The sequence below is a fragment of the Pygocentrus nattereri genome, chromosome 20, assembly GCF_015220715.1.
Source record: "Pygocentrus nattereri isolate fPygNat1 chromosome 20, fPygNat1.pri, whole genome shotgun sequence".
NCBI lineage: Eukaryota > Metazoa > Chordata > Actinopteri > Characiformes > Serrasalmidae > Pygocentrus > Pygocentrus nattereri.
In genome coordinates this window covers 13,358,602-13,376,153 of record NC_051230.1, presented here as the reverse complement: position 1 = coordinate 13,376,153, position 17,552 = coordinate 13,358,602, and the positions used below count along the sequence as shown (strand labels likewise).

At 42.4% G+C, this 17,552-nt stretch overlaps 2 protein-coding genes across 7 annotated transcripts in view; one reads left to right on the top strand and one right to left on the bottom strand.

Moving 5' to 3' along the window:
* The window catches only part of mctp1a (multiple C2 domains, transmembrane 1a), a 195,878-nt gene extending 182,167 nt beyond the window's left edge, over positions 1-13,711 (top strand). For all 5 annotated transcript variants that reach the window (XM_017691126.2, XM_017691125.2, XM_037531321.1 and 2 more), the window contains 4 exons: positions 1,630-1,739; positions 2,029-2,138; positions 3,238-3,335; positions 10,713-13,711. In XM_017691126.2, the coding sequence (XP_017546615.1) occupies positions 1,630-1,739; positions 2,029-2,138; positions 3,238-3,335; positions 10,713-10,784 (390 nt within the window). In that variant the 3' untranslated portion in view covers positions 10,785-13,711. The remainder of the gene's footprint in view (positions 1-1,629; positions 1,740-2,028; positions 2,139-3,237; positions 3,336-10,712) is intronic.
* A 2,785-nt stretch (positions 13,712-16,496) lies between these two features.
* slf1 (SMC5-SMC6 complex localization factor 1) overlaps positions 16,497-17,552 on the bottom strand; it is a 43,494-nt gene continuing 42,438 nt past the window's right edge. For both annotated transcript variants that reach the window (XM_017691130.2, XM_037531775.1), the window contains one exon: positions 16,497-17,206. In XM_017691130.2, the coding sequence (XP_017546619.2) occupies positions 16,713-17,206 (494 nt within the window). In that variant the 3' untranslated portion in view covers positions 16,497-16,712. The remainder of the gene's footprint in view (positions 17,207-17,552) is intronic.

Genomic DNA, 17,552 nt, shown 5'->3' with positions numbered 1-17,552 from the left:
GCCGGTTCTGAGAGGGCATTATCCACTATGACAGTGACATTTCAATTGATCTTCATGAAAAGCATGAACGCGGCCTCTGTAGTGGTGCCAGGCTGGGGCCGAGCAGGGCTGGGAATGGCCTGGCTACTTCTGTGGGACAGACCTGGTTCCTGGCCACAGAGAGCGCTAGAGCTCACACTACAGCAGAAAGAACAGCGTGGCACTGCTCTCCTGCTGGGCTCATTGTACTGGGGGTTTCTTCTGTTTTTTAAGTCCTGCCAGTTGGTTCATTGAGAGGCATGGTCAGTGTGAATAGGGGGAGACAGAGAAAAGGTGGTTCCACCCTGATGTCCAAGGCTAGGCTTGGATGTTCTTCCTTTTGAGGTTTGGAAAAAAACAGAATGTTGAGAGTTAAGGACTGTACAGGCATATGCAATATGAAATTAGTACCAAAATTTAGTACATAAAAATTTTAGCTGGCATGCAGCGCTCATTCCCTAGTGGCGCAACTGTCTAAGGATTGGCCCTATCATTGAGAGAACAAGAGTTCAGTCCCTGGCAATGCCACAGCCGTCCATGGCCAGGAGTCTAAGAGAAAATAATTGGTGGGTAACATGGACCTCTCTCTCCCTCCATCACTCAGCGTGAAGCTAGCCAGTGCAGATGTCTGTTAGCTGACAAAACAGAATTAGCAGTTAGTGTTTCACGAGTGTGTTGAGCTGTCCAACTACATTGTATTATCATCAATTTGAAAAGATGCACTGGCACTTTACATCATTCTGGGTGTAATGGACAATCAGTAACTTGGGTCATTTGATATTGTTTTGAAATAAGATTTTTTGCCATTATCATGTACTGTGATACTGTATGTAATCACAGTTTGCAACTCTCTGTTGAAGGACCCTTGAAGGACTACTTTACTGAAAAACCAAATGTTTCAAATAATTTAGCAAAACCAGTTTAAGCTTGTTAGTCACATACAGATAAAATACTTTCATATAGCTTGCAAGTTATATTCTAACTGTGTGTGTTTCTGAGTGTCCCAGCATGTCCACCCAGTAAAAAAGCCTTTGTGTCTGTGTCCTCTCAATCACTGCATTCTGTTGAGCCTTCACATGTCAGCCCAAGTGTTGCATGACCATTCTTCTTATTCTCTGGTGAAAACCTGGATTACAACTGGGGAAAATTGTGAAGAGGGTGTAAATTGGGGACTTCTCAACCATCAAAAGTTGAAATGGTTAGGATTCTCATGTTTGAACTGCATGTAATGATGTTGATGATAATGATGGTGACCACCATGATCTCATCGAAAGTTAATGGTCCAGCACAGCTTGCCCTGTCTAAAGACAAGGGTTAAGCAAAATTGATGTATCAATACAATATACTAGTGAAATGCTGGTATATCGTACATGCTCTTCGTTGAACAAAAATACGCTTCCAGTTTTAAATATGGTGATTGCTTCATCGAGAACTTGGGAGTAGGTGGGGTGGGGGGGGGGGGGATTTTCCAGTCTTTTGAAGCTCTTTATGCTCTTTTAGTTCTTAAGGTTTTAAGAAAATGCATGTGCCCAGCCTCTCTCTCTCTGGCTTACTCTTTCTTTCTCTCTCTCTCTCTCTCTCTCTCTGCTTCTCTCTTCCTCTCTCTCTCAGGACTCAGAGAAAAAAGGTTTCATGAACAAGCTGTATGCTATTCAAGATGTGTGTATCAGTGTGCAGAGTGCACTGGATGAAGTGGCCTCCTACGGCGAGAGGATAAAGAAGTGAGACACTGCGGCTGGTTGGGCACACGGGCACTACACACACACACATACACACACATCCTTTCTGAACAGTTTTGAAATCCCACAGCATGACCTCATTTGTCAAGACAAAGCCGTATGTTTAAGTCTGCACAAATTGTAAGATCAAACGAGCAAATCAGCTTTGTGCCGTAGTTTTGGTCTTTATATTTAACATACATTGTACATATTTTAACAGTAATATACTGTGTAAGAAACAAATGCAAATATAGTGGAGGAACTGACTGCATTCTTCTGTGCCTCTGCCCAGCACTTTCAACTGGACCGTGCCTTTTCTCAGCTGGCTGGCCATAGTGGCACTGTGTGTAGCCACTGTTATAGTTTACTTCATTCCCCTCAGATACATCGTCCTAGCCTGGGGTAAGCAATATGTGTCTGTGATGATCATCCTTAATAAATACAACTAACTATATAACACACTATGTAATAATGATGTTGCCTATAAACCCTTAGAAGTTGTAGTCATTATAGTAACTGATGATATCAAAAACCCTACTTTTATTTTATATTCATTTTGCAAATTCAGATCATGCCTTCAACTTATGGTTGTAGTACGAGAAGAGAATGTATGACTGTAAGATGGGAGATAACACTAAGAACTTGTGCAGGAGTTGTGGATGACTTGTGCTTTGAGCTAGAATGCAGCACCCCCCTTTTGTTGAACACAGGCAAATACTTTAGAGAGGACTATAGGAACAGGAACAAGGGGTTGTTGATATGAAAACCTCATCCTGGAAGATGAAGGTTGAAGGAGTTTGGTTATGGTTGGCATGGTTATCCTCACAAAGCTAGATTATTTCATTACTCTTTTATTTTTCATTCATTATTGATTGAAATAATTGGAAATTCTGTTGAAAGTGTAGATTCTAAACATTTTGTCGATTCCACATTTGAGTTTGTAGTATAAGAGATATTTTATTATGAATAAAATTTGATACAAAGTTATTATGCAACAGTCTTATCTAAGAAATAAGTACATATAATTGTGTAACTTTTATATATGTTAATATTATAGCAAAACGACAGTACTAACACTGAACTTATAAGGGTTATATATCAAATGCACTGTGAAAGATGAAGACGAATGGAGAATTTTACTTTCACTACAGTTGCAGATGAACTATGTCAGCTGTGTTCCATCAGCTGCAGGCTGTTGCCACCAGCACAGCATGGGGGCCACTCGAGTGCAGGGCTCGAGGCAAACACAGCCTCACAGCTAATGGCCTGGCTGCTGCTTTGTTCGCTGTTGCAGGCTTGAGCAACAGCTCTCAAAGGCCAGAGAGCAGTGCTCTCGTGGGCCTAATGGCAGCCAATCTTTACTTAGAAAAAGATGAGGCTTCAGAGAGGCTTTTGATGCTGTGCTGCTGGAGAGGCAGCCCAGGCTCTTTTGATACACTGCTGAAGTGCACTTGTTCCTCCTCAATGAGGTGTAATGGCGCCCTGTCGGCCCAACTTTCAGGGGTGAACAAATTCACGAAGAAGCTGCGAGACCCATACACCATTGACAACAACGAACTGCTGGACTTCCTCTCCAGAGTGCCCTCCGACGTGCAAGTGGTAGGTGCACCTCGTCTCTTCATTCCAACCCCTCTATCGATCCATCTGTCTGTACATCTACCTATCTGCCTCAGAGTAGGCTCAAGTGCAGTACTCATGCAATCTATAATTACCCAACACACACTTTACCATGAGTGTGATGGAGTGGCAAGTCACTTTTCACCCCATCTTTCCCCGCAACAACTGTTTTTATCCCTGTTTTTGGTCAACTATTGAAGTAAATTTTCATTCCTGGGGTCAGCTTTACAGCACACTTTTTCCCCTGTGCTACAAATGAGCCTTATACTTTTCCTGAGTGGGTCCCAGAGTGTATTTTGGAGAGTTCCAGGGAGTTTTCAGCCTCAGCTTTTTTTTCCTAGTGTTCTTTAATTTATGCCTTTCTCTCGTGCTGATCTGCATAAATGCAGAATCAGGGAATTCTATTCTTATCATCACAGACAGTGTTGTGACTCATTACAATGCACAGAGTTTGGGATGTAGACTTCTTATACCAACAGACTTTATCTTAAACTTTTACATCGTTAAGTACCACTTTTTTGCCTGTTAAACTTCATGCCAAATGAATATTCTATTGTTTAAATCTAATTATATAATGCCGTGTGGATTAGGCTTAATGAGGTATGTGATCCATGAGTTTCGGCCATCCAGAACTGATATAAATTACGTGTAATCTGTGAAATCCGCACCAGACGCTATGCACAGATTTATGGACTTCTCGCTGTGTAGTAACTCACCATGCTCTGTTATTGTAAGTCATTAGAGTGAAGCAGTAATCCTTTCCCACTCGGCCTGTACATTAAGCGTGACATCAGTGTTGTGCAGTGTGAGCCGCCGTCCCCTCCATAAACACCGGTGTTTCTGTGCAAGCGGCAAGGTGCCACTGTTTAACTGCAATTAAAGCCTGTGCTTGTAAACGCAGCCCTTGCTTGTTATCCGGCTTCCTCTGTGCCAGCTAAGCCCCCATGGTGCTGACTGCCGGGGCGTCGTGGGGCTCTGATCCGGGACCAGTGGCTTTGCCACATCAGTGCTGACACGCTTGCCTTTGATGGACCCTGAACAGCGGGCTGCCTTTTGATCTTTACAGGGTCGTAATCCTTGGCCCGTCTGGTTTTTCCTGCAGCCTGCGCAGCCGCAGTTAACCTGGCCCAATCGGCCCAAATGAGTTGGGTGGCTAGCTAAACAATTGCTTCTAACTCAAGCACCTGGAGCCCAGAAGGTACTGGCAGGTAGGAAGGCTAGGAGGAGAATCTAGCTAATGAGGAAGGGTCAGTATGGGCCTCAAAGGAATTAACTATCATGTCCAAGGGTGTTGTACAGTGCTAAAGTTTAATTGGTACAGAACCTTTACATTATGTGTTTTTAAAAAGGGTTCTTTACACTCACATCTCATTTACCATAATGATTCTTTAAAGAACCTTTTAAACTTCCTAGAACAAAATATAGTTCCTCCATCAATGGTGTTACTCCAAAGAAACCTTTTGGCACCTTTATTTTAGAGGTCTAGGGGTGCTTGGAATAGCTGTCTGTAAAGGGCACATACAAGTATCTGAGAAAGCATGCGTTATTCTGATCATCTTTGTAGTTTAAATCTCAAAAATTAAGGTCTCAGTATTTTCAATAGCTGTAACTAGCAGTTAACAAAAACATAACACCACAATAATTGCAGACATTTTCACAACACACAAAAATATTTTGCTTCTGAGGTTTGACACAATATTCCAGTAATGCAAATTATAAAAAGGCCATTAAAGTGTATGAGTGCAGTGATTTTTGTATTAATACAGTATTCAGTGTTTCGTATACTGCAGTACATCCAACTACGCATGGTAAATAATACTGTTTTGGGCACGCAGCATGGTCAAGATCTCTCAAAAATAGGATGAAACCTTAGACCACTTAGAAAACCTTTAGAAAACCTTTTTGACACCACTTTGGCTCTCTCCTAAACTGAAGTGAAACTTGCAGTTGGTCATTATTCTGACAGTACTAATGATACCCATGATATGCTCAGACAAGCTTATTGTAAGATCATTTATCCTGAAAATGATGTTATATTATCACCCACCCTTAGCTGCAACAGTTGCACTCTGCATAAATGAAATACTTTTGCAAGTAGGCCATATTTGCAAGAATCTATAGAATTACATTTTAAAGGTTACAAGCAGCCACATCTAGCTTTGGCTCAAATAAGCAATAGGTGGCTTTCTCTGTAGGTTCTTCTAACCTCAGCACCTGGAGCCCAGAAGTTCCCAGCAGGTAGGAAGGCCTGAAGGAGGCACTGGCTAATGAGGCAGGGTCAGAATGAGCCTCAGAGGACCTAACCACCGTGGCCAGGGATAGTAATCTGCGCCAGGTTGTCATACCTCGATTTCAGGCCATTCCAGAAAAAAGTTGCCCCTTGCCATATATGGTGCTTGGAGGGTGTGCAGTGTGATGCTGCATGAGTCAGTAACGTCCCGCTCTGCATCGCTCTGCACAGGTCCCTTCACCTCACCTATTTTCTGGGTTACAGACGCCCAAGGGGGACAGCGCTCACCTCTGCTGAGGGACGTCAGAGACTCAAATGAAGCGTCCCCGCATCAGGGTGTGTCCTGCGGGCGCCCATGGGCCCAAGTGTTCTGTGCAGATGACAAATGAAGTGCTATTTTTGAGGCCCCTGCATGACCCAAACCTCCCACGCTGTCCCCCGATGACAGCCCTGCAGGGCTGAGAGGGGCCACTGCCTCTTTACAGATCATTTGGAGGTGCCTGAGAACAAGCAGAACTGATGAGTTTCTAATGACTCTTTATATAAAGGGCATCCATATTGCAGTCCATCAGGACATGGTGTCTTTGTGGGAATACAGAATTGCCTCAGCCTCCATTTGTGCCCGTGCATATCCTGCATTTGCCCCCTGTTGAAAAAGCTTTAGCTTACACTACATGGCTATAGCAGTCCTGCAGAGAATACATGTTAGATGTGTACTTCCACGAGAGCTCTAGGGATACAAATGTGTTTCAGGGTTAATGTAAATTTGGCCTATGCTGAGTTGCAGGGCCTCTCTGCTGCACTGCTGGAATCCTGTGATGCACATAACCTGCTGTGTGTTAGCTACCTGTTAAGTATACTTTTTATTTTATACATTTTGATATTTCATGATTCAATACGCCTGATGCCCTCAGAGACTAGCTTTACCTTGTACATGTGCCCCTTTTTTGAATGGTTTTGATTTCATGCCTGAGTAAGCTAGTTCCCTGATCCGAGGGAATCTTTTATGTCCCTTAAATGAGGGCAGCTTCTGTTGCAGACTTAAGTATTCTCAACCTCGTACCTGGAGACGTGTCCCATCACTAGAATCCTTTATGATGCCATTAGCCATTGGAGGCGGGTAAATGCGAAGTGGGACGCTTGCAATTAGCACGCGGAGGGCTCCATTACGGCCTGTGCAAATGAATAGATTAAAATGCAGCCACGCAGCCGCGCAAAACGACTCAGCACTAAACCGATTCATCAACTGAGAAGGATCTGCAGTGTCGGGGGAAGAAGCACTATTTCTCGGGGTGAAAAAAACACAGATAAAGAGGTCTGAGAATGTCCCGTGGCTTCGGTCCGGGCGTTCAAACTACTGCTAGCTATTGGCGCATATCAAAGCCTCCACTGTGCAGCGCTAGGGCTTTCTGTTTAGAGTTTAAACAGGCAATTAGCGCACATCCAAAAAGCTGACGAAACTTAGCTGGAGAACTTTTCCTCCGCGCCTCTATTTCTCCCCCTTCAGCCTCGCCTGCCTTCACCTCGACACGCTTCTTCTTCCTCTCGACAATAGACGAGAAAAGCAAGGATTCTCTCGTCTGTATGACTCTCTTTTTCAGGAGAGCGTTTAATACCCCTAATGCTAGGTTAGGTGTCACAGGAGATGAAGAGTTTTTTCTTTGCCCCCCTCCCCCTCCGCTTCCTCCTGTATAAACAGCATAGCATAGTATCATTAAAAATGTTCGCCTTTTACTTATTTATATTTGACTGCCGCCCCAGTGGCTTCAAACCCTCGATCCCTGCTCAGCGGCGGGACGACAGCGCGCGCTCCCGGGACGGCGCGTGACACCGCTAAATGCGACGCACGCGCAGCACAGGCCCACGCGACGCCCTCGTATACTCGCGCGCACTTCAAAGCACGTTTTTTTTTTTTGCTCTTGTAGTGCCGTACTGTCAGCGCCAGAGAGAAGGAGCGAGGGTGGAGCAGCCTTTGAGCGGCTCGAGGTCTTTACCCACCGTCTCTCGCGCATGTTTGCTTTGTGCCAGCCGCTTTCTCCAAATTGCTATCTCATAGTCATTTTTTCACCCCCCCCCCCAAACTTCCTTTCTTCCCAGTCTATTATTCTCTCCTCTTTATTTTAGTCTTTGCTTTAGCTTTGCTTTGCTTTCTCTCTTCAGTGGGACAGCTCTCCATCATTAAAAAGGGGGTTGAGTGCACGTTGCTCCACTTAAAGATGGCAGAACTGTCACCCGTTCACTGTAATGGAACCTGTAACGTGTAAAAGCGTCTCTGCGGCAGTCCGTTTCTGAAAGGTTTCTTTTGATTGAGCTTTTATTGTTGTTGGGTTTGTTTGTTTGTTTTTTTTTCTTATGCTTTTCTCCCACTTCTTTTCTTCCATTAGGTTCAGGATACGTTGATCCGTATCTCATCACTTTGACATGCAAAGTTTTGTTTACACTTAGTTCAGAAAGGTTTCCAAAGTCAGCCACGGTTTTGACATGCGAGGTTAAAATTCAAAAATAATGACCCTATTAGTCTCCTCTGTACAGGGAACAGCTCTTTGTATAAAGGGCACGTAGAGCTATCTGAGAAAGCCTGCACTATTCTGGTCATCATCTCCATCCCTAATTTACTCTAGTTCAAAACTGGGTCAAACGTTAGGGCCTCTGTATTTTCAGTAACAGTTACTAGTGCATTTGAGCTTCTTTCATGTACTGGCTGTGCTTTTGTGAAAGTGTTTAAAGAAATAGTTCCCATACTTGCAAGAAAGCTATAGAATTACATTAAAGATTACCAAAAAAAGATAAAGGATTACAAAAAACTGTGCAAAGCCAAGGAGGCAACTGCTATGTGCATCATTACAGCTTCTTCAGATATCACTTGCAAAGGCTGGTTGAACTTTACACCGAAAAATTATGTATAAAGTTGGCGTGAGTCAAATGTGTACATCTTTTCACATGAATAAAATACATAACATACAAGACAGACTTGTCTTTCAGTTTACCTATTTCTGGTCATGATTGTATTAATGTTTTTTATTCCTGTAGAAATGATGTACACATTTGAATCAGGTAAATTCAATGCATTTCCTTTTCAGCGAACGATAAGGCCTGTCTGCAGAGCTTGTAAGAAAAATGGCAAGAAGATCTAACAGACCATCTTGGGATGCATCTTTGTTTCTCAGACAGTGGTGATAGATGCTTGTGTTGAGTCAGCAGTAACACACTCCACATCTCCCTGGGAGACACCACTGGTGACGTAAGGCGCTTTGTGGGCGAGATGTGAGAGAGAAAGCGGTCAGAAACTGCCCGCCTCTCTCTGAAGTGCTGGAACAGCACGGCTGTTGCTGCCTCATGACAGCGGAGAAGGCTAGCGCGATGACAGCCCAGCTTGTTGTTTGTTTCATATGTTGTATATGTGTGGGTTTTTCGTTTTCTCGCTCCTAGTTTTGGCAAGTGGCCCCTGAACAGTAGCGCTTAGATGAACTTAATGGTAATGTTGAAATCTCACATACAAAGCACATTGTGTGTTTTTTCTTTTGTCTCTGATCTGCTTTATTATTTACCATCTTTACACTGTAAATCCAAATGTATGTTTTTTAAAACATTTTTCTAAATTTTTTTTTTAAATGCATCACAGTTTTTGCACAGACAAATCAGAGAAAGTTTGAATGAAAATCAAGTGTCACCAGAAAGTGTTTAGAACCTGAATGTTTGGATTTACAGTGTAGTTACCTTCTCTGTTGCTTTCCTATCATTTTCACTTTTTTAAAATCCCTCTGCCTTTTGGAGTTTTCAGCGTTGCTGGGAAATCTGGTCTGGGCTGGTCTGGGACAGGTCCAGCTTTGCGACTCAGAGCGGTCACCCACAGTTTATCTCCTGTCCCCAGCCTCACGCTCCAGAGTGCCACAGCCAGGTTAAGTCATCTGCTCCCCAGCCCCTGGGACAGCCCAACCCATTTGCTCTCGCGCCTCTCAACAAGTGACATGTTTTTTTGTTTTTCCCTCATCTGTTTGCCGAGGATCCGTGCCTAATGAAGTAAACTATCTTTCCGGTCTCCGTTGATTATGGAGGATTTGAGAGAAAAAGGTTGCACAATACGTGGATTAGGTCCGCTTCACAGCCAGAGCACTGCAGCCAGCACTGCGGGCAAAAAAGAGCTGATTAAAATGAAATCTCCACCATGGTGAATGTAAGCTGGCGAGTAAATCTCTAACATGGCCTCTCCTCGACCTCTTTGATTTGGTTTTTATATACAAACTAAAATGCAGTTTGTTTAGTCTCTCTGCACTAGATAAATAGCTGTGCTATTTATGTCGGGTCCTGTGATTGCCTTCTGAAACACTTAGGAGATTAGATGCTTAACTCCTTCAACCCCTGTATTTGGCCCCACATTTCAGTAGCTCACTCGTAACTTCATAACTTCCATATTAGTTTCATAGTAGTTACCAAATAAATTATGCTAGTAAATAAAATGAATAATGAGGCTTAAGACTGTTAGTTAAGCTATTAGTTAACCAGAATTGTTTTTCCTTAACTCAAATGTAGTTGATCAGCCAAGACATGTTTGGTGTCTGAAGTTCTCCTCATTAATTTAGCGCTGGAGCTACAAGGCTAATGTAGTAATGGAAGTGTGTAATGTTTCACTTAGCATTATACAAACTGCATACCTAAAATGCCTTAAACCATATCAGGATATTAGTCTCACAGACTTGCTGATGTGGTCTATGAAATATTTCTATGAAAAAGTTATTAGGATAAAAAGGTATTTGTTTATTTATTCATTTATTGACAAACCATTGCTTTTAGGTTAATAAATGAATAATAATATAAGAGCATAAGGGATTGAGAACTAGTAATGGCCTGATCTGGCATGCTGTGCTATGTGTTAGCTGGGCTTGAGTGCAGATTTAATGTAGAGTTGGTGCTTGCTTTCCTGGACAACTCTCCAGCATCCTGACCTCCGTGCTGTTTGTTTTTCTGGGTTCTTCTCAGAAGCTTCTCACCCACACACAGCAGCCCCCATTTGCTCCCCCACTGTCATTGCATTCCTATTACTGCCCACCTGATTGTGTGTGTGTGTGTGCGTGTGTGTGTGTGTGCGTGTGTGTGTGTGTGTGTGTGTGTGCGCGTGTGTGTTTTAACAGGTGCAGTACAGAGAGCTGAAACTGGATCCCAGTCACAGCCCAAATAAAAGAAAGAAAAATAACCCGGGGTAGCTCTCTTCCTTCTCCAATGGACTTCCCCAAACCAAACTTACGAACTTAGCACGCCAAGGAGAATAACACTGGTCTAGACCCTCTAGGTCTTTCCTTCTTTGTTTGTTTGTTTGTTTCTTTCTTTCTTTCTTTCTTTCTTTCTTTCTTTTTCTTTCTTTCTTTCTTTCTTTCTTTCTTTCTTTCTTTCTTTCTTTCTTTCTTTCTTTCTTTCTTTCTTTCTTTCTTTCCTTGACAGTGTACAGTCCAAAGGAGTGCAAATGGTGAATGTGAAAATGAGGAGCAGTTTTAATTATTACCATGAGGGTTTCTGCCATACTTGTTTACTTTTTTGTGCAGAGGAGAGTGTGAAAAGCTCTTGACCCCTTTTAGAGTCATAGAGCCGGAGCTATTTGTCACTGGATGGCACTAGGCAGACGGCTCTAAAAGCCAAGGTGTCCTTCTAGCACAGCAGAGGGAGTCTGGAGCGAGCGGCTTCAGCCACAAATAGCAGGATCAGCTGATAATACACCCAACTGCACCGACACGTCTCATCTCTATCTTGTAGGAGAAATCTGGAGTTTGCACCCTGCAATTTCCACAGCACAGTGAGTGTTATACCCAAAGCCCTCCGCAGCTGTTAGGCAGCAGTTATTAGAGTTGTCAGCAAAGCCTGTTACAGTTCGATTTATGGCTGTAACTAAAGTGCTTGAAGAAAAAACACAACTCGCTGGTCCAGGAGCCAGGATTCATAAATCTGGGAAATTTATAATTCAGATGGTATAAATGATACATGCTTGGTTTATTTGTTATTAAATAAAAAACTGGCAATGTCAACGTCTGTACTATCCTTGTTAGTTTAAGGGGGGTGTTTCACAAAGCAGGATTTCTCAGTAGCGTAAAAAAGTGAATTGTCAAATACAAATCTACATTAGCTCTTCTCATAAGATGAGACTTTGACTTTAGTCTTAACTCTGAGATGTTTTGAGTTATTACTTTCATTTTGTCATGCTATTTAATTGTAGTTACATGATTATTACATAATTATTTATTAAATTACATAATTTAATGTTATGTAATAAACTTATTGATTAGATATCTTTCACATCAAATTACATCATCATTTTATGTCACTGTTGATAACTGCAACTTCTAAGTGTTATGTTATCTGGATAACTGAGAATTCATACTTTAAGAAAATGTGAAAACATCTGTGTTGGCCACTGAGGATCAGTCTAGTCTAACTCTGGCCTCCTCCACAGTATCATTAGCCTTGCCCCCCCTCCCCACCACCCCATGCTGCAGTGTGCGAGGTTTACCACGAGGTGCCACCCTGCTAATATGAATGCGGGCGTGGTTAGATGGAATGGCACGCGTGTGGTGGCTGAGCGCCATGCTAATCACTAATCGTATTTGAGAAGCGTCTCCTTTCCTCTGCCCTACACTGGCACTGCTGCGCTACCAGACCCCACCCGGCTCCCGCACAGCCCTCCACTTTGATCTCTCTTTCAAGATGGGCCGCTGTGTGAGGAGAGAGGCCTAAACACCCAAAAAGAAGTAATGCTTTTAATTTTCCCTAATCATTTGTCTCATTTCCACATTAATATAATGTGTCAATACAGTTGTTGCAAAAAAATAAATAACCAAAAAAAAAAAACGTGTAATATATGTCTGCAACTGAATTCAGTGCTTTTTTTTTAGTCGAGGTGACATGGAGAGAGCAAGTCTGAGCACTTGTCCCTCTACAGTATTTACTATCCAAAACTCATGACCGGCAGCCACACTTAGAGAGGCAAACAGCTCTGTGGTGTTTGTCATTGTGGGGAATAGTCTTCTTGACGAAAACATCGATAGTGTGTGACAAGCCGCTTCAGGGACTTGGCAGGGGTGCGGCGAGGGCAGGAGTTTAGCGCTGCTGTTAGCTGGGGAGGGAAGAGGACTAGGAGGGCATGGTTTGCTCTTTTTGTTTTTCTTTTGAACCTCTTCCTGTCATCCTTCTCTAAGTTCTGCATTCTCTCTGCCGTTTCCTCTCCTTCATCCATCCGTCGGAGAGGGAGGTCACGACTTGGCCTGTGGGGGGAGCCTCTTGGGGGACCTCTGCAGAGCAAGTGTTGAAAGATCACAGCAAAAAAGTGCCATCAGAGGAGGCTTCCATTCTGCTCCAGTCCCTCCACGAGAAAAGAAGAAGAGGAAGACGAAAAAAATCCCTTCTGGCTTCTTTTTGTACGAACACATCTGTCATATGGAAAGCCCATTGATTTGTTTGAGAGCATTTCCTTACAAAGACAACATGCTCCCTATTGACCAACTCACTGATGGTACTGATGTGATCCCCATTAAAAAAAGAACAACAACTCTTGAAGAACAATTTGTAACTGGGACTCTTTTCTAAGCCTGAATGTGTATGTGCTGTTCAACTTTTTTTTAATTGTTCAGTGGATATATTGTGTGTGGTTGTTGCATCCCAAAAAAAGAGAAAGAAATCTGTTTTCTAAAGGCATTTGTGCTATGTTTGCAAGAAACCAAAGTGGAACTTTTTAACAATAAGAATAAAGACCAATATCAATGTAGAATGTAACATTTCCATCAAAGGCAAAAGGGAAAAAACGCACTTTCATTTGCACCGATTTATTTGAACTATTTATTTGAGCTTTGTTTTTAAACCGTGTAAATATTCTTCTTGTACATTATATATATGCTTGTAAATTGTCAAATGTTTATGATGTATAGTTGTATGTGTGTCATTTTTTCTTGAAAATGTTTGAGCCTGCAGTGTTGCCTGTTCCATCATCATTAAGCTTCCAGCGATTGGATGAAGTGAGAATGAATGCAGGTGAAGGCAAACAATAGGAGAACAGAGCTGAAACAATTCAAATAAATGCACCAGATGTTATGTCTATTACTTTTGGAAAGAAAAACTATGAAGATTATTAAATATTTTTTATCATCTCTTGCTTTTGTATGGCTGATCATTTCTAAAGGAATTTGACTTTGTGCACAAAGCAGATTCTGCATTTAGTTTGTCTGTCCTTTTATATTGGTAACTAAGTAATACACCTATTATTCATAGTAATCAGAGTGAAAAGGCTAGGCAATAACAAATGGACTTACATGAATGATACCAACCACATTATAAGAGGCAGTGACGTTGAGGTCTGGTCTCTGGTGATTAGTCTATTGTTCTGAGAACTCCAGTAGCCTCTTAGATTGATTTCCTTGTTTTTAGTCTCTATTTCTCAGTAACAGCTTCTTGACAGCTACACATCCTTTTAGACCCATAGCATTAAGTTGTCTTTTTGCAGTGGAAGGATGGACAGAAACACTTGTGAACTCTTTTGACTGGAGCTTGATTATCTGTTTGTCAAAGTTGAAGCTTTAAGCACTCTTTATCTGATGGTGAGTTTTGGTGGCCTTGCATTGTTATTAGGAGTCCCATTTTCTCTGTATCTTAACTCAGGTTTTGAAGAAAAAAAAGTTTTTTTCCACTTGCTTTGCTTTGACTTTCCTCTTTGTTATGTAAGTGGATAATCTTACATCAAAATTGAATAACTTTCTATCATTTTAACTGGAAACTATATAAACTGCAAAGTATTTTTTCTTTTACTGTGTATGGGTGTGTATATGGAGACATAGAAAGCTAGACTAGCAGTGAATGATACAAGTTCAATTCCATTCATATGTAGGTGGGCTCCTTCCTCATGTTCTTGGTGATTGCTCCAATGTAGACCAGCACACAGGTGTGTACAGTGTTTCTGCCTCCCACACACACACACACACACACACACACACATGCTAATCTGTCATCCCTGACTCCTTCAGCCTCCATTAATCGTCCTACCACCCTGCCATGTTTGCGGTGTGTGTGCCTCTCTCCAGCTGGGCCTCCCAATTCCCACCAAAGCAAGCAGGCGTGTGTCTTTGATGCAAACGCGGAGGCTACACATCAACCACTCACAGAGTGATCGAGGGTCTGCTCGTTTCATCTGAAGGGGCCAGAGGGTCTCCCCCAATCATTTATTAGTCTGGCCGTCCCTGCTCTGTCTGATCCCTGCTGTTATTCAATATGAGGGCAGAGCATCATGCACGGCACCTCACTACAAACACCAGTGCAGCCACACGCTAATAATTACCTCTACAGCACAGAAGAGGGATCGTTATGAATTGGTCCATCGCTCTCGCACTGTCGTGCGGGTACAAGCTGTAATCTAGTGATGTCTTACCTCGCCATGCTGATCCCTCGTCACCCCCAGTGTCATGGCCTGCATCAGGAAGTGGGTCATTCTTCATGCAGATCAGGGTGAGGTTCACTTTCCCCCTTGCTTTTTTTTACCTGAAGGCCAGTGCTAGGATTAAAGATGTGAAAAGGTCTGATGGAGAAGCCCACCTGGCACACAGATGAGCCTGGTCTATCTCTGTGCTGCACTGTAAGGCTGGGATAAGAATTGTCCACTGTAGTGGGCCCCATTCAGAATAGATGAGCAATAATTATGACACCAGTTCTAATGCTGATACTTTGCTCGGACATAAAAAAGGGAAATTTTTGATAAAGTGAAAACCAGTAAATGTGGACAAAAGTGTTTTTAAGCCATAATTTAATTACTATGTCAATAAACACCAGATGTCAATATTTTTACATGAGAACTGATTTATGAAGAGAATCATTAGAATTGGAAATACCAATAGGTCACCATCAGTCTGCCCACCCCTACCATTAGGCACAGAACTGGTCATGGAGCTGGACATGAGGCTTCACATACAATGCACTAGTATAGAGGGGAGTGAAAGGCTCACAGTGTGGGGAAGGACCCATTTTAATATTTTTAATTACTTTGTCACTTTCATCCTGTTGATCTTTGCTGTACATCAGAAATTACTTACCCAAAGTCCATTATAGGCACTGTACTGTACTGGACAACATACTTGTCATTTCCAGGTTGTGAAAGGAAGACTTCTTGTGAATGGGCCACTCTCCAGTGCTGTTTTTAACATGGAGTCACAGACTTCACCTCATGACAAAGTGCACAGCACCTTCATGGTAGAAGTGGCCACTTGCTGGACAAGGGGAGGAGGGGACAGCCAGAAGCAAATTTTTCAATAGGAATACACCTGCTCTGGGCTGGACTATCCAAATTTACATAAACTTTGTCTTAAGCTTCAGGTGCCTGCCCTTTTTGTTTCGTCACCTCTAACCATGTAGACCTTAGCTTACTACAAGTCCAGTTTGAATGTAGCAGTTAGTATTTGATTTTTTCCAGGTTTGAAAATTGAATTGCATCACCAATGCAATGATTTCTGGGCATGTTCTGCTGCTCTAGGTTATATTTATGCTGACTCAATTCCATGCTCCTTCAAGTGGTCATCTAGCATTTAAGTTCATGTGAGCGAATACAGTAATGGATTAAACATGGCATCAATGATACACCCAAGAGATAATTGTGAGGGCAGGTGGACAAGGACATGTCAAATGTGGTACAGAGCTTAAGTCTAAACTAAGCATGTCCTCAACCTTTCCATAAACACAAACATTGAAGCCAAAGTTCACATCAAAAAAATAGATGATACACGTCTATAAGTAATGACTACTCAATGGCCATTGTGCTGTAGCATAAGATACAATTTGTCAACTGATTCCAAGTATGTTCTTGCTTTGAGAATGTACCCAAAAACTAGCCTTGTTGTTACAGCAATTATTTCTAAATGCCTAGTGCATTTTCAAACTCAAAGAAAAAGAAATACTTAAACGCATTGCAACTTTATTCACTTATATTACAAAACATATAAAAGATATAACAAAACAGGTAAACAGGGCTGTTTGAAGCCCTATGTGCAAAAAATAATAAAAAAGGAGTAGTGTCTAATGCCCAGGATTCTCAAGTTCAGTGTGGAATTGTATTAGAATCTACTCTATATAATAATAATAACAATAATAATAATAATTTTTATTATTATTAGTTACAGTTCAGGCTGTCCGTTTAGCAGTGCAACCCCGTCAGCCTGCAGATCCTTCAGCAGCTGCACAAACACACTAGTGTGTGGCCCCTGGCAGTGCATTAGCGCAGGGTTAACCTGCAGCACATACTGCTCCATACTCATGAGAGTCCTTAGATCTTCAGCCAGGGACACTGCCCTTGAGTCTCCCCAGCTGGAGGCTACTGTCTCAGGGCTTGTGGTGATCAGTGCCTGAGCTATGGAGGGAGAGAGTTCCAGTGGTGGATCTGGAGCTTCATATGAGGGTATGTGGTGCTCCAGGAGGTAGGAGAGGAGGAGGCAGCTAAGCAAGCATGAACAGCCCTCTATGAAGGCCAGATCTCTAACCTCTGAGCACTGGACCTCCAGGGCAGAGTCTGCCTCCTGTGCACAGCGCTGGAGCTCCTCACGCAGAGCTGAAGATACCAGGTCCAGTGGTGTGCAACCAAAATCATCACGCAACTGCAGCAGTGATGAACCTGCAAGAGACACAGAAGGTTAGGTGGGAGGTTAGTGAAAGGGCATAATACAACCTGGCAACACAGCACTCATTTAGCCAGGGCTGTCCATATCATCTTCTCTCTCTCCCTCTGTGTGTGTGTGTGTGTAGGACTCTCTCTCTCTCTCATTTATTTATTTTTTTATAGTAAGTATCTTGAGATTAACAAAACTAAAAAAAAATCTGTTGGTTGGTTTGAATAAATTTCCTCTCATCGATATTACTTAACAAATGTAGGTAACTGAGTGAAACTGAGCCAGTTGTGTTTCAGTCAAATACACAGTGAGCTATCAGATTTACATAAGTACGTGTTTGGTCAGTATTTG